The sequence below is a fragment of the Phaseolus vulgaris genome, chromosome 5 (assembly GCF_051622355.1).
Source record: "Phaseolus vulgaris cultivar YP4 chromosome 5, ASM5162235v1, whole genome shotgun sequence".
NCBI classification, from domain to species: Eukaryota; Viridiplantae; Streptophyta; class Magnoliopsida; order Fabales; family Fabaceae; genus Phaseolus; species Phaseolus vulgaris.
This window is the reverse complement of record NC_143502.1, coordinates 43,221,590-43,237,683: the sequence shown is the minus strand read 5'-3', so window position 1 is coordinate 43,237,683 and position 16,094 is coordinate 43,221,590. Positions and strand designations below refer to the sequence as shown.

General features: G+C 37.4%; 2 protein-coding genes across 2 annotated transcripts; one reads left to right on the top strand and one right to left on the bottom strand.

The window, feature by feature from the left end:
- Positions 1-243: 243 nt before the first annotated feature.
- SUS2 (Pre-mRNA-processing-splicing factor) lies at positions 244-12,330 on the top strand. The gene is made up of 26 exons (XM_068644857.2): positions 244-802; positions 1,366-1,489; positions 1,609-1,701; positions 1,790-2,180; positions 2,435-2,921; positions 3,028-3,818; positions 3,936-4,021; positions 4,803-4,985; positions 5,127-5,441; positions 5,535-5,839; positions 5,914-6,368; positions 6,460-6,586; positions 6,909-7,150; positions 7,226-7,349; positions 7,459-7,648; positions 7,770-7,877; positions 8,026-8,279; positions 8,406-9,022; positions 9,104-9,210; positions 9,399-9,653; positions 9,741-10,214; positions 10,356-10,517; positions 10,664-10,861; positions 10,943-11,221; positions 11,398-11,640; positions 11,800-12,330. Exons 1-26 carry the CDS (start codon positions 531-533, stop codon positions 11,992-11,994), a joined length of 7,077 nt encoding a protein of 2,358 aa, XP_068500958.1. The 5' UTR covers positions 244-530; the 3' UTR covers positions 11,995-12,330.
- A 475-nt stretch (positions 12,331-12,805) lies between these two features.
- LOC137836043 (PTI1-like tyrosine-protein kinase At3g15890) lies at positions 12,806-15,834 on the bottom strand. The gene is made up of 4 exons (XM_068644856.2): positions 15,416-15,834; positions 14,842-14,989; positions 13,844-14,106; positions 12,806-13,766 (listed from the first exon to the last, which is right to left on the bottom strand). The coding sequence occupies exons 1-4, from the start codon at positions 15,457-15,459 to the stop codon at positions 13,121-13,123; spliced, it is 1,101 nt and encodes a 366-aa protein (XP_068500957.2). The 5' UTR covers positions 15,460-15,834; the 3' UTR covers positions 12,806-13,120.
- Between the last annotated feature and the right edge of the window lie 260 nt (positions 15,835-16,094).

The window sequence follows — 16,094 nt, the reverse complement described above, 5'->3', positions numbered from 1 at the left end:
TATGTAATTTAGACATTTCATATGATTTTTTTCTTTTATGCAAAACAAGACTTTAGATACTCTTGAATTATGGATTACACAAAGGAAAAGCTCTTCAGCTTACAAAATAAAAAAAAAATTTAAATAAAAAGGACAAAATAAAGATTTTTCATATTGATGGGGTGCAAGCCAAAGTATGAGGTGTAGGAAGAAATACCCAAAAGTCGGGGATATCACAATTGGGCTGAAACATGGAGCCCAAGTAAAGGTAACCCAACGGTGAAGGCGGTATGAGAAAAGAGGCGCGGCACGTGATAGCAATTTTCGAACACCCACTATCGTTCCATTTCCTCTTCTCAGTCACTCAGTTCTGTTTGTTTTATCTCTCACTCATAAACCCTAGAACCTACAAATCCTTCTGCAGAGAGCCCTACAAGGTTCGTCGTTCAATCCACACACGACATGCTCTGAAGCTATCTCCAATCATTTACACCACACCAGCTCATCCAATTTCCGAATCTTGAAGCTCCGACGGAGTAGTGTTTTTCAAGATGTGGAACAACGGCCAGATTGTGCCGCCTGGAACTTCCGTTCCCCCGATTTTTCCACCTCCGGCCGCGCAACCGTCGTACACGGTGCTTCCACCGCCGCCTCCGCCTCCCGCACCTATGGAGACCGAGGCCGATGCGGAGGCGCGGCTCGAGGAGAAGGCTAGAAAATGGCAGCAGCTCAATTCGAAGCGCTACAGTGACAAGAGGAAATTCGGATTTGTCGAGACGCAGAAAGAGGACATGCCTCCTGAACATGTCAGGAAAATCATCAGGCAAGTGTTATCCTCTTTCACGCCTCGCTGTGGATGTTTTTTTTCGACGATTTGCTGCTACAAGTGCTTCGTTATTTAGAATTTATAAGTGAGATTGAAATTGCTTTGTTTTGCTGGGTAGAAAGGATGGCGGGTTTTAAGACAGGTTAGGGCTAGCTGATAGCTGATTAGAATCTATATTTTGTGTTATGAACTGTGAAAGGATAATTCTATCTCTGTAAGGTGATGCGCTTAATATATCTTTCCCTTTTGATACTGAAGAAATGATTTTAAGTTACTTGAACGTCATTTCTGTGTTTTAAGTTTCGTGATGGTCAAGGTTAGCTTGAACATAGATGTAGAAGGATGTTCTGATAAAGAGCCTTCACTGTTTTGTATAAGTTGGTTGATGCCATGAATGTGTTATTGGGTGATTATTTGTTGGCAATGATCGGAATGTCTTTGAGTTTCTGACCTTGTATCGTGTAATAACTAAATATATTTCCCTGTAAGGTTTTTAATTTAATCATGGTGTTTCTACCATAGTTTCCAGTAGTAATTATCTTTTCTGTTGCTTATTTCAGGGATCATGGTGACATGTCCTCAAAGAAATATCGTCATGACAAACGTGTTTATCTTGGAGCACTTAAATTCATACCACATGCAGTTTACAAGCTCCTGGAAAATATGCCTATGCCATGGGAGCAGGTTCTCTTTATGTTCCAGTTCCTCACGTTTGATCAAACTGGCTGTCTAGTTTTCCACCTTTTAATTTGATTCTTTGTACCTATTAATAACCTCTATAAATTTACTTTTGATAAATGTAGGTTCGAGATGTGAAGGTCTTGTATCATATTTCTGGGGCTATCACATTTGTCAATGAAATACCATGGGTTGTTGAGCCTATTTATCTTGCTCAGGTTTGTTATTCTAATATCGTTGTACTGTACACATTAGCAGCTTATCGTTGATTTTACAGTAAAAAATAAAGTCTTCTATATTGTGCAGTGGGGTACCATGTGGATCATGATGAGAAGGGAGAAAAGGGATCGTCGCCATTTTAAGAGGATGCGGTTTCCACCATTTGATGATGAGGAACCTCCACTAGACTATGCCGATAATCTTTTAGATGTTGATCCTCTAGAGCCTATTCAACTGGAGCTAGATGAAGAGGAAGATTCTGCTGTGTATACTTGGTTTTATGACCATAAACCTCTGGTGAAAACAAAGCTTATAAATGGTCCTAGTTACCGGAAATGGCATCTATCCCTCCCTATAATGGCAACTCTACATCGATTAGCTGGCCAACTTCTGTCTGATTTAATTGACCGCAATTATTTCTACTTGTTTGACATGGAGTCATTTTTTACAGCAAAGGCTTTGAACATGTGCATACCTGGTACTTAGATTTCTTTCATACGTATATTCATTGCTATTTGTATTAAAAAGTATTCATGCTTGTTAAGAACTGGGTCTGATATTGATCCCTTGAACATTATATTACAAAATAAAAAACTGGATAGCAAGGCAGTTTATAAAGAGCTGTAAAAGGCATATAAAGTTATTTTGCGAACAATTTTAAGCATATTAGAATTATGGGGAGAGTCAAAATCGTGGATTGATTTTTCTTTTCTTTTTATTTGTGCCATCCAGGTGGACCTAAATTTGAGCCTCTTTACCGTGATATGGAGAAGGGAGATGAGGACTGGAATGAGTTTAATGACATCAATAAACTCATTATAAGGTCACCACTTCGGACAGAGTATAGAATTGCTTTTCCTCACCTTTATAACAATAGGCCTCGCAAAGTAAAGCTTTGTGTGTACCATACTCCCATGATAATGTACATAAAAGCTGAAGATCCTGATCTACCCGCATTTTATTATGACCCCTTGATACACCCAATAACCAGCGCTAACAAGGACCGACGTGAGAAGAGAGTTTATGAAGAGGATGATGATGATGATTGGATATTACCAGATGGTGTGGAGCCTTTGCTTAAAGATACACAACTTTATACAGACACTACAGCTGCTGGAGTCTCCTTGCTGTTTGCTCCTCGTCCTTTTAATATGAGATCTGGTCGGATGAGGCGGTCAGAGGATATTCCTCTCGTGTCAGAGTGGTATAAGGAGCATTGGTAAGTTGTAGCTTTATCTCTCCTGTATTCTTTCTTGTGTCTTTCAATTATGCACATGGCATTTTGCATTACAAGAATTAACTGTTTTAGTTTTATTGCCCAACAGTCCTCCATCATATCCAGTCAAAGTTCGGGTCAGTTACCAAAAGTTGTTGAAATGTTTTGTGTTGAACGAGCTGCATCATAGACCTCCCAAGGCTCAAAAAAAGAAGCACTTATTCCGTTCTCTCCAAGCAACAAAGTTTTTCCAAACCACAGAACTTGATTGGGTAGAGGCAGGTCTTCAAGTTTGTAGGCAGGGGTATAACATGCTGAATCTGTTAATACACAGGAAAAATTTGAACTACCTTCACCTTGATTATAATTTTAATCTAAAGCCTGTGAAAACCTTGACTACAAAAGAGCGGAAGAAATCACGATTTGGCAATGCTTTCCATCTATGTCGTGAGATTCTCCGTCTGACTAAACTTGTGGTTGATGCTAATGTTCAGTTCCGATTGGGAAACGTGGATGCTTTCCAGTTGGCTGATGGTCTACAGTATACTTTTTCACATGTTGGACAATTGACCGGTATGTATCGGTATAAGTACAGGCTTATGAGGCAAATAAGAATGTGCAAGGATTTGAAGCACTTGATTTACTATCGTTTTAATACGGGGCCTGTTGGGAAGGGACCTGGATGTGGGTTTTGGGCACCCATGTGGAGGGTTTGGTTATTTTTTCTTCGTGGTATTGTGCCTCTTCTTGAACGGTGGCTGGGCAATCTACTTGCACGCCAGTTTGAGGGGCGTCACTCAAAAGGTGTGGCAAAGACTGTCACTAAACAGCGTGTTGAGAGCCACTTTGACTTAGAGCTTCGTGCAGCAGTTATGCATGATGTTCTTGATGCCATGCCAGGTAATAATATTTTATTTAACATATATGCTTTTGATTGAGTTTATTTTCTTGTAGTGGTTTTTGTAACTTTTCCTGTGGGATTTACTAATGTTATGGTGTTTTCCTTGTTGACTGTAGAGGGTATAAAGCAAAACAAGGCAAGAACTATTTTGCAGCATTTGAGTGAGGCTTGGCGATGCTGGAAAGCAAATATTCCCTGGAAGGTAAACGACCATTTGATTGTAATATTTTGATATATGGCATCGTTAGCTCAATTGTGGATTACTAATGGACTAGCTTGTTTAAACTTCAAATAGATATTTATGAAATAAGCAATTATTTTAAAAATCACTAATTTAAGAAGCAGATAGAATATGCTAAATAGAAAAAGCAGAAAACTTCTTATTTTTAAAATAAGTAGAATAGTCAATCACATAAAAAAAGTAGAAATATTTTTGTTTTTATTAAAAAAACACTTGTTAAAAAAACGAGCACAACCAAACATTCCCAATATCTTAGAATGTTGAAGTAAGTGTGTATTTTTTTTAAATAAATTAATCCAATCACACACTAAATTGTATTAATGGGATAAATCTTTGTTGTTGGTGTGTTGATACTGCTGGTGAAATAGTAAAACTAAAAACATGGTTGGGTTATTCATGTCCTAGATTGCTGCTGATAAAATGCCTTTTTTTAAGAAAAGGCAATCCAAACATGTAGTAAATTATATTGCTGGTTAATAGTAAGAATAAGCACGTATTAGGTTTGAAGAAAACTCGAAAGATGTCTAAATTGCTTGTCTATAAGCTGTTCAAGGACCTTAGCATAGTGAGGCGCAATAAGCAATGGGAACTTGGCTCTGAATGTTTTTTGGAATATCTTTCATAATATTATAGCCTAGAGAGAAGCCATGTCTTCCTTTTGCTCTGAAATATTTATTTAGCCTCATTTGAATTTGGTTTCCTGCCTCATTGTCTTGCTATTGATATATTTCATAATGTGTAGGTTCCTGGTCTGCCTGTTCCAATTGAGAACATGATTCTTCGATATGTGAAATCAAAAGCAGACTGGTGGACAAATGTTGCACATTATAATCGAGAGCGTATAAGAAGAGGTGCGACTGTGGATAAGACTGTCTGTCGAAAAAATCTTGGAAGATTGACACGCCTCTGGTTGAAGGCAGAACAGGTGTGTTTAGTATTCTCTATGATTGATATGATTTTTTGCTGGCTCACTATTTTCAAGGACTTGTTGTTAGTTAGTTTAGTTCTATGATTTTTTAAATAAATATCTTTGAAGTCACTTCCTTGTTATTGATAACTTTTGCAGGAACGTCAACACAATTATTTGAAAGATGGTCCATATGTTACTCCTGAAGAAGCTGTTGCAATCTATACAACAACTGTCCATTGGTTGGAATCTAGGAAGTTCTCCCCTATTCCATTTCCACCTTTATCATACAAGCATGACACCAAGCTGCTTATCCTTGCACTTGAGAGGTTGAAAGAATCCTATAGTGTTGCGGTGAGGTTAAATCAACTGCAAAGAGAGGAGCTGGGGCTGATTGAACAAGCTTATGACAATCCCCACGAGGCATTATCAAGAATCAAACGTCACCTGCTCACACAGCGTGCCTTCAAAGAAGTATGCCGATATAGTTAAATTTAGTTAGCTTTAGGATGTGCATTCCTATTACAGGATAGCTTTAATATGTTGTTTTGTTTTTTGTTTTGGCAGGTTGGCATAGAGTTTATGGATTTATATAGTTACTTGATTCCAGTTTATGAGATAGAGCCTCTTGAGAAAATTACAGATGCATATCTTGATCAATACCTGTGGTATGAAGGTGACAAACGTCATCTCTTTCCCAACTGGATCAAGCCAGCAGATTCAGAGCCACCTCCCCTTTTGGTTTACAAATGGTGTCAAGGTATAAACAATTTGCAAGGTATATGGGACACCAGTGATGGTCAGTGTGTTGTGATGCTGCAAACTAAGTTTGAAAAATTCTTTGAGAAGATTGATTTAACAATGCTGAACAGGTACGTGATTTGTAGATCATTTTGTGAATTTACTTGGCTATTTTCTCTTCTAAATATATTTTTTGATGATGCAGGCTTCTGCGGCTGGTTTTAGACCATAATATTGCTGATTATGTCACTGCAAAGAACAATGTTGTGTTGTCATACAAAGATATGAGCCACACAAATTCATATGGTCTTATCCGTGGTCTTCAGTTTGCTTCCTTTGTAGTTCAGTATTATGGATTGGTATTAGATCTTTTGCTTCTTGGACTGACTCGAGCCAGTGAGATTGCTGGCCCACCACAGATGCCAAACGAATTCATTACTTATTGGGATACAAAAGTTGAGACTAGGCATCCGATCAGGCTTTATTCTAGGTATATAGACCGGGTTCATATATTATTTCGCTTCACCCATGAGGAGGCTCGGGACCTCATTCAGCGGTATCTGACTGAGCACCCTGATCCTAACAATGAGAACATGGTGGGCTACAATAATAAAAAGTGCTGGCCAAGAGATGCTAGAATGAGGCTCATGAAACATGATGGTAATGGATTCTCCATTTTACCTTGTATGTTTTTTATATATATTGATGTTTGGTTCTTAATTTGTTTGACATTTTAATTGGTATAATTCAGTCAATCTGGGGAGGAGTGTCTTTTGGGATATGAAGAATCGTCTTCCTCGAAGCATCACAACATTGGAGTGGGAGAACAGCTTTGTTTCTGTTTACAGCAAGGATAATCCAAACTTGCTTTTCAGCATGTGAGTGTTGATTATTTTCGGCAATACCCATTCCTTTTTATCTTTCCCTTTTTGCATTGCATTCAAGCCTTTAAGAATATTTAACTGGCCTTGGATGTCTAATTTATCATGATTATGGTTGAAAATATAGTTTTAAATGGTCTAGTTCTTTTAGTTGCTTTCACTATACATGTCATGCTACTCTCCGTATGAAACTTTGTATTTCTATTTTGTACTTTCCTTAATACCTATTTGTCATATCTTACTCCATATCGTTTTGGGTTTTTTGAATTGTATGCAATGAGTGAAGCTATCTTTACTTACATCTGTCAATCACCTTTAGGTGCGGGTTTGAAGTAAGGATACTTCCTAAAATTAGAATGACCCAAGAAGCATTCAGTAACACAAGAGATGGTGTCTGGAATCTCCAGAATGAACAGACAAAAGAAAGGACAGCTGTTGCTTTCTTAAGAGTTGATGATGAACACATGAAAGTTTTTGAGAATCGTGTGAGACAGATTCTTATGTCTTCTGGTTCCACTACATTCACGAAAATTGTCAATAAGTGGAATACAGCTTTAATTGGTGAGTGAAACTGAATTGTGGATAGTCTGTGAAGAGGTCATCATTGGTTTGCTCATGGTCTTTGTTTGTTTTCAGGGCTTATGACCTATTTTCGAGAGGCAACTGTGCATACCCAAGAGCTGTTAGATTTGCTAGTTAAATGTGAAAATAAAATTCAGACTCGTATTAAGATTGGGCTCAACTCAAAGATGCCTAGCAGGTAATTAATTCTTTTTTTTATGGTAGGTATATTAGTTGTTTCTTAATATTTTATTCATAAATAGTGGGTTTTAATGTTAAAATCTATGCTCCACTGTATCTTTTATCAGGTTCCCACCTGTCATTTTCTACACTCCTAAAGAAATAGGAGGGCTTGGAATGTTGTCCATGGGTCACATTTTGATTCCACAAAGTGATCTTCGATACAGTCAGCAGACAGATGTTGGAGTAACCCACTTCAGGAGTGGAATGAGTCATGAGGAGGACCAACTGATTCCCAACCTTTATCGTTATATACAGGTGAACCTTAATTCTCTACCTCTTATATGTACTAATCTGTATGCATCTGCCTTGTCATGTGGTTTATGAAGAGTCATATATTTCAATAAACTTTATGTTTATGTTCTCTTGGATCATGTAGCCTTGGGAGAGCGAGTTCATTGATTCACAGCGTGTCTGGGCTGAATATGCATTGAAAAGACAGGAAGCACAGGCACAAAACAGACGTTTGACCCTCGAAGATCTGGAAGTGAGTTTCTGTTGACTTTTTATTGATCTTAATATTTGTGTTTTGGTAATTTTCGGGACTCATGATAATACAGTGGTAATGTGCATGTGTTTTTCCTTGGGAAAAATCTACTAATTTCCCTACTAAGTTATGTTAATCTGTTCTGCAGGATTCCTGGGATAGAGGTATACCACGTATTAACACTCTGTTTCAAAAGGATAGACACACTTTGGCTTATGATAAAGGATGGAGGGTGCGGACTGATTTCAAGCAGTACCAAGTTCTCAAACAAAACCCCTTCTGGTGGACACATCAGAGGCATGATGGGAAGTTGTGGAACTTGAACAATTACCGAACTGATGTTATTCAAGCTCTTGGAGGAGTTGAAGGAATTCTCGAACATACTTTATTCAAAGGAACATAGTAAGTCTTACTTGCCTTTGAGCTTGTTTTGCTGTTTGTCTCAGGTTTTAATTCTCTGTATCGTGTGCCTAGCCTACTATGGAAAGAGCTCTAATTAATTGACTTATTGTTACTTTTCACCCTTAGTTTTCCAACTTGGGAAGGTCTGTTTTGGGAAAAGGCATCTGGCTTTGAAGAATCCATGAAGTATAAGAAGCTCACCAATGCTCAGAGATCTGGTCTCAACCAAATACCCAACCGAAGATTTACGCTGTGGTGGTCGCCAACCATTAACAGAGCCAATGTTTATGTGGGTTTCCAAGTGCAGCTAGATCTGACTGGTATTTTCATGCATGGAAAAATACCAACTTTGAAGATATCCCTTATTCAGATATTCCGAGCTCATTTGTGGCAGAAAATCCATGAGAGTGTTGTTATGGATCTCTGTCAGGTTTTGGATCAAGAGTTGGATGCTTTGGAAATTGAAACCGTTCAGAAGGAAACCATCCATCCAAGGAAAAGTTACAAAATGAACAGTTCTTGTGCTGATATTCTTCTCTTTGCTGCTCATAGATGGCCAATGTCGAAGCCCAGTCTTGTAGCCGAATCTAAGGATGTTTTTGATCAGAAGGCAAGCAATAAGTACTGGATTGATGTTCAACTACGATGGGGTGATTACGACTCTCACGATATTGAACGTTACACTAGGGCTAAGTTTATGGATTATACAACAGATAACATGTCCATATATCCATCTCCTACTGGTATATATATCCCTACCTTTTTTCTATTCTCCATTATATGTATTTTTGTATGTAGAGCTAACTACATTATTTTCCATGCAGGTGTAATGATTGGCATTGATTTGGCATATAATTTGCATTCTGCATTTGGTAACTGGTTCCCTGGGTCAAAACCACTACTTCAACAGGCCATGAATAAGATCATGAAGGTAATAAACCATCATACATCATATATAACTTGCATATATTGATTTACACTTTTGGGGGATTAAAATTTTAATGACCTGTTTTAATCTATATTCACACCATCTCCACCAAGCTATGGTGTCCATAGTGTGAACGTAAGTGTATTATGTTATCTAACAGTCGTTAAACTAATTATGTTGTGTATATGCAGTCCAATCCTGCACTATATGTGTTGAGGGAACGGATAAGGAAAGGTTTGCAATTGTACTCTTCTGAGCCCACTGAACCATACTTGTCTTCTCAAAACTATGGAGAGATATTCAGCAACCAAATCATATGGTTTGTTGATGACACAAATGTGTATCGTGTTACTATTCACAAGACTTTTGAAGGAAATCTTACTACGAAGCCCATCAATGGTGCTATATTTATTTTCAATCCGAGGACTGGACAGTTGTTTCTCAAGGTTTGTTTACATTCCGCAGTCTTTACTGAGGTGTTTCTAACATTTGTTGTCAAGTTATTGATCTTTCATATCCTACCTTGTTTGCAGGTTATTCATACCAGTGTGTGGGCTGGTCAGAAGCGTCTTGGGCAGTTGGCGAAGTGGAAAACAGCAGAGGAAGTTGCTGCTCTTGTAAGGTCTTTGCCTGTGGAAGAACAGCCAAAGCAAATCATTGTCACTCGAAAAGGAATGTTGGATCCATTGGAGGTTCACTTGTTGGATTTCCCCAACATTGTTATTAAAGGAAGTGAACTGCAACTTCCTTTCCAGGCATGTTTGAAAATTGAAAAATTTGGGGATCTTATTTTGAAGGCCACAGAACCACAAATGGTGTTGTTCAACATCTATGATGACTGGCTGAAGAGTATATCTTCATACACTGCATTCTCTAGGCTAATTCTGATTCTGCGTGCACTTCACGTGAATAATGAAAAGGCAAAAATGTTACTGAAGCCTGATAAAACCATCGTCACCGAACCTCATCACATCTGGCCTTCTCTAAGTGATGACCAGTGGATGAAGGTAGTTTTAGCTTTTAGACTCTTGGTTGCTAAAAAACCTGTTATTTTGAATGTTATTTGTTGATAAAGTTCTGTAGTTCCTGATTCTGCAACTTTCTATTTCCTCTTGGTATTTATGGCTTAAAACTTGATGCATTGACAGGTGGAGGTTGCGTTAAGAGATCTTATACTTTCAGATTATGCCAAGAAAAATAACGTGAATACTTCAGCCTTGACTCAATCTGAGATCCGTGATATTATACTTGGAGCTGAGATTACTCCACCTTCTCAACAGCGGCAACAGATTGCAGAGATTGAGAAACAGGTTATATATTAATTTTGTTGCTTCTTGGATATAAATTTGAAGACTATTTTTTCTCCTTTTTATTCTTTTTCATTTCTTAAACTTGATTTTCTCCTCGTCTGGAACACGAATTACTTTATCTTAGTTCTGTTTTTATTAATTTGCAGGCACATGAAGCAAATCAGGTGACAGCTGTAACAACAAAAACTACAAATGTTCATGGTGAAGAACTCATAGTTACCACCACTAGTCCTTATGAGCAAGCCGCTTTTGGTTCTAAGACTGACTGGCGTGTCAGGGCAATATCTGCCACAAATTTATATCTTCGTGTGAACCATATATATGTGAACTCTGAGGATATAAAGGTTTGTGCTAAGTTTTTATCCTTAAGGTCAAATTCTGTTGCAATTCTTTTCCGAAGCTAAATGTCAGATTTTGTGTTGCAGGAAACTGGATACACCTATATTATGCCAAAGAATATTTTGAAAAAGTTTATATGCATAGCAGATCTTCGAACGCAAATTTCTGGTTACATGTATGGCATAAGTCCTCCAGACAATCCTCAGGTTAAAGAAATTCGCTGTATTGTGATGCCACCACAATGGGGGACTCACCAACAAGTTCATCTGCCATCGGCTCTTCCAGAGCATGATTTCTTAAATGATTTAGAGCCTTTGGGATGGATGCATACGCAACCAAATGAACTTCCTCAGTTGTCGCCTCAGGTTTGCTTTCATCAATTTTGCAATTTGTTTTGTTTTAATTCTCCTTTTGGAATATAGGAACGGGTTTTAAAATATGATGATAGTGTTTGAAACAATTGCCCCTCCCCTATCTTTTGCTTATCAGGGAATATGTTTCATGGTAACAGTATCTCACTTGAGAGTTGATCTTTTTGCAGGATCTCACTTCACATGCCAAGATCCTAGAGAACAATAAGCAATGGGATGGGGAGAAATGTATTATATTGACTTGCAGCTTTACTCCTGGTTCTTGTTCTTTAACTGCATATAAGCTCACTCCATCTGGTTATGAATGGGGGCGTGTCAATAAGGATACGGGAAGCAATCCACATGGTTACCTTCCCACTCATTATGAAAAGGTGCAGATGCTTCTCAGTGATCGCTTCCTTGGTTTCTATATGGTAAGTTTTCCTGCCTGCTCGAACTTGTCTAGTTTGTTAGCGTGTAGTTGTGTTAGATAATCACGTTGATTCATTATCTTTTAGAAGTGATTATAATTTTTAATTAAAATTATGTTCATCATCATCTTGATTTAGTGTTTTTTTGTTAAAATTTTGTAGGTTCCTGATAATGGACCATGGAATTATAACTTCATGGGAGTGAGACACGCGTCGGGGATGAAATATGGAGTGAAGCTTGGAACTCCAAGGGAATATTACCACGAGGATCATAGACCAACTCATTTCTTAGAGTTCAGCAATATGGAGGAAGGGGAGACAGTTGCCGAGGGAGATCGCGAGGATACATTCTCTTGAGATAAAAATATTTTTGTTCGAAAATATACAAAGTGGCAGATCCTTTCATTTTTGAAACACGTCAGAATATGTTGTATTGTGTATTGTTTGTGCATCCTACTGATCCTAGGGGTTTTGTAATAACGGTATATCATAGCTTTGTAAATAGTTAACAGACACAACATTTACCTGCTTTGGCATATGTATGGCGCCTAGTATTTTTTCCAAGCAAAAGCAGCTCCATTAATAGCCCAAGCAGATGATTGTGAACTCGTACGCGTGCTAAATATTATTTTTAGAACAATATTATGAGGGTCAAAATCCTCTCTAATATATAAACTTCTCTTTTTATTTTCAGGATCTATTTTTTAATAGTTATGAATAATTTTTCAGTGTTTTTAGATGGTCTCATTTCATATCTAAAATCAAAGCTTTGGTAATTTTGCACTACGTAGGTATTTACGCATTCATGGGATACGAGATAGATATACTTAGAATGTGAAGTCCAAGTAAGTTACTCCGTATCTTTCGCTTAATTTAACTGTTACATTAAGTTAGTCTAAAAGGAAAATGCAGTCGTACGAAATTCTGACATGATAAATGAGTGTAAATACCTAAAAGAAACCAAAGTGATAAACATCGATGAAAGTCATAAAAAGTATATGATAATTTATATGTTAAGCTGTATATTTAAATAAAAGTATTAAAATATTTTAGTTTATTGAAATTTCAGGATCTAAAAATAATTAGTAAGGTGAACGCTTTCTTTATTTTTGCTTATGGCATGACTTTTACTTATGAGCACGAGTAATGAGTATTACAAAACAACCTATAGACAACGGCTCTATACATTATACCCCCGCGAAAGAAAGTGTTTCCAAACAAAAAGTTATAAATTTTGAGAACTTCACAATGTGTATTTAACAAATTCCTAGTTTGAGACTTCAGCAACTCTGCATGATTCACAGCTAGCCACATTCATAGTGTGGGAAGGAGAGACAAGCAGCCCCCTCTCTCTAATAAATAGGCGCCCAGCCCAGTCTTTCCCTGCACAAGTAATAAATATAGTAATACAAAAAAAACACGCAGATTCACAATCTGTATTTAACACATCAAATTCAAAGTTCTATCTCTTTCAAATAGTTGTTCATGCCCCAGTTTTGTCTTCCACCTCAGGTTTTGATTCTTTCTCTTCTGAGATGAAATCTGAACTGCCTTCAGCTGCAAAGTTCTCATCATCAGTATGTGCTGCAGGAGGGTTCTTAAAGATTTCATTATTTTCCAGCTGAACTAACTTATCTTTGGATTCTCCCTTCAGTAGTTCTACAACCTCAAGTATGGTGGGCCTCTTCTCTGCCTGACTCTGAGCACATAATAGAGCAATTAAAACGACCCTTTTAAGCTCTTCCTCCACATAGTTACCCTCCAGTTTTGGATCTGCTAGCTCACTAAACTTCTTCTCACAAGCCAATGGAAGTGCCCAGTCATTTATTGATCTCTTTACCGTAGAACTAAGTTTTTCAAGTGGCTTTTTCCCACTAGCAAGTTCTAGAAGGAGAATTCCGAAACTGTAGACATCACAACTCTCATTTGCTTTACCTAGCATAGCATATTCAGGTGCAAGGTAGCCTAGGGTGCCCTTAACTCTAGTAGTCACATGTGTTGCCCCATCAGGGATCAACTTTGCAAAACCAAAATCAGCAACTCGTGCCTGAAAATCTGAATCCAACAACACATTGCTTGCCTTGATATCTCTGTGGATGATGTGTGGTGTTGCCTGGAGGTGAAGATATCTGAAAGGAAATTGAATCATAGCATTAACAAAATGATAGAGGTGGAAGAGCATATGGAAAACCACAGTGGCACTTACGCAATTCCCTCGGCAGACCCGATTGCGATGATCATCCGCCGGTTCCAATCAAGAAGGGATTCTGCTGAGTGCTGTCCATGAAGATGAGAGAGCAAGCTCAAATTTGGCATATAATCATATACAATTAACCGTTCCTGACCTTCAGCACAATAGCCACGTAGGCTGAGAAGATTCTTGTGACGGACTCTAGCCAATATCTCAACTTCAACAGCAAATTCCATGTCTGCTTTGTTGCTCCAAACTTTCAATCTTTTCACTGCAATCTGCATGTGTACGCACATAGATATGCATAGAATTGCAAGTAGCCATCATAAAAAGTTGTTGGAAGAAGGAAACAGGTTACCAAGTCAGCCATCAGCAAAATTTACAAAAAGGTTTGTTTCACAGGCACCAGCTAAAATGTTTTAGACACAGTTTTTTGCAGCTTTGAAAGTTGATATTTTGTTTCATAAAATGCATTATAGGTGCAAATCCATCGTACTAGTTCACTTTTATCAGATTTAGGCAATAATCATCGTAACTCAACACTAGAATTAACAACCAAATTAAGTAGGGGAGATCCTATTAAGAAGGCAAACCAAATTGATTTTCCTTTACTTACAAGTTATTATAAAAAATCTTTCGTACTTGCATTGAATTGCTGCCAAAAAAAACTCTAGTGTAGTCCAATCTATCCCTAATTTGATTGAGAGAAGAAAACTTCCGAACCAATTCCTCATAATCTGATCCCTCTCAGTGTTACATGATAAAACCATCTTAACTAAGTCATTTAAAAGGAATTTCTTAGTGAGTTCGTTCAATCTCTGAAATCAGATCCTATATGCCACTAGCATGTCAACTGAGCCATATATTTGGAGACACACCATTGAGAATTAAAATAACATAATTAACCATTACAAAGAACACAACAATAATAATCAAAACTAGAATGATCATGAACAACCATAAATCGAAGCTGATTTGGTATTAAAACAGAATTAACAAATGTAAAGTCCTACCTGCGATCCATCCCAAAGCTGGCCCCAGTACACACTGCCAAATCCCCCTTCTCCTAGCTTGTTATCATAGTTGAAATTATTAGTAGCTGAGTGCAATTCCTTCAAAGAAAACACCCGCCAAGGAGGTTGTTTCTTCCCTCTTCCTTTTCTGCATTGAAAGAGACTAATATCAAAACCATCCATCCAAAACAGCATAATTCACAAAAAAGTTTCTATCTAAAACCGGAAGTAAAAAAATCTGCACCTTAGTATACTCATAACAACGATAGCTTTGCATGTTATGTTAACTAAGTGATAAGAACAAACTCAATCTCACAATCTTCCATCACTATTTTCGCCTGACATTTTACCAACCAAACTAACGACTTTTAGTAGTTTTGTTGCAGAAAACAGCTTGACTGATACCTAGAATCTGAGCTAAACCAGAATCTAAATCCCTTTCTATAAGTAATTCCCCCCAAAAAAGTAAAAAAAAAATGAAAGTGAGGTGAGTGACGCAACTATTCATATCTGATCCAAAGAACAATAACGACAAAATCATTACAAACTATAGACTACTGAAACACTGTCTTACCGATCCGAACCATTTCCGCAGCAAAAGATTGGGCAAAAAGCCATAACCTTCGCAGAAAGCACCCCCACTGTCTCTGGAACTGAACTTTCTCAATCGACAAGAGAAAACTCAGCAAAATCGAAACTTGAAGTTGACCCACCAAAGCAAATCAAGCGCTCCACTCAGAAAGCCGTTACTTTATTGTGTTACTGGTCACAAACACGTTGTAGAGAAACTGAAGACAAGTTTTTGTTTTCTGGGTTGTTTTAGGTTGTGCGAAACTCAAAGCCGAAAAGAACAGAAAAGAAAAAGAGAAAAAGAAAAGTGGGAGCAATCGGTTATTATTGTTTGATCGATGAGAAGGTGTTGGTGTGTAAGCCAAGTCTTTGTTTTTTCTTTTTTTGTTCCAGCTGTTTGCACATTTCAAAAACAGAAGAAACACGCACGTGGGGTCCATTTTTTCTCTTTGACAACAAAAATTCATGTAAAAAAATATTGAAAACCGAAACAAAAAGATTTAAAAGAATTTGAATTCATAACTCTTTTTATGTTTATTGGTTGTGTTCATCAGCAGGTAAAATGTAAGAAAAGTATTAATATCTAATTAACTGTAATAAACATTTTCAACTTTGAAAAATATTATTATTTAAATTATAAAGGGGAGTATACGCGTTATAATGAAAGCAATTTATGTTTAAAT

Bases quoted from the DNA above. Each gene is read 5' to 3' on its own strand.
- SUS2 (XM_068644857.2), top strand. From the start codon at position 531: ATGTGGAACAACGGCCAGATTGTGCCGCCTGGAACTTCCGTTCCCCCG. The intron at 4,986-5,126 runs GTGTGTTTAGTA...TAACTTTTGCAG, and splicing joins TCTGGTTGAAGGCAGAACAG to GAACGTCAACACAATTATTT. The intron at 5,840-5,913 runs GTACGTGATTTG...TTGATGATGCAG, and splicing joins GATTTAACAATGCTGAACAG to GCTTCTGCGGCTGGTTTTAG.
- LOC137836043 (XM_068644856.2), bottom strand. From the start codon at position 15,459: ATGGCTTTTTGCCCAATCTTTTGCTGCGGAAATGGTTCGGATCG. The intron at 14,990-15,415 runs GTAAGACAGTGT...CTTTCAATGCAG, and splicing joins TGCGGAAATGGTTCGGATCG to AAAAGGAAGAGGGAAGAAAC. The intron at 13,767-13,843 runs GTAAGTGCCACT...ATTTCCTTTCAG, and splicing joins GGGTCTGCCGAGGGAATTGC to ATATCTTCACCTCCAGGCAA.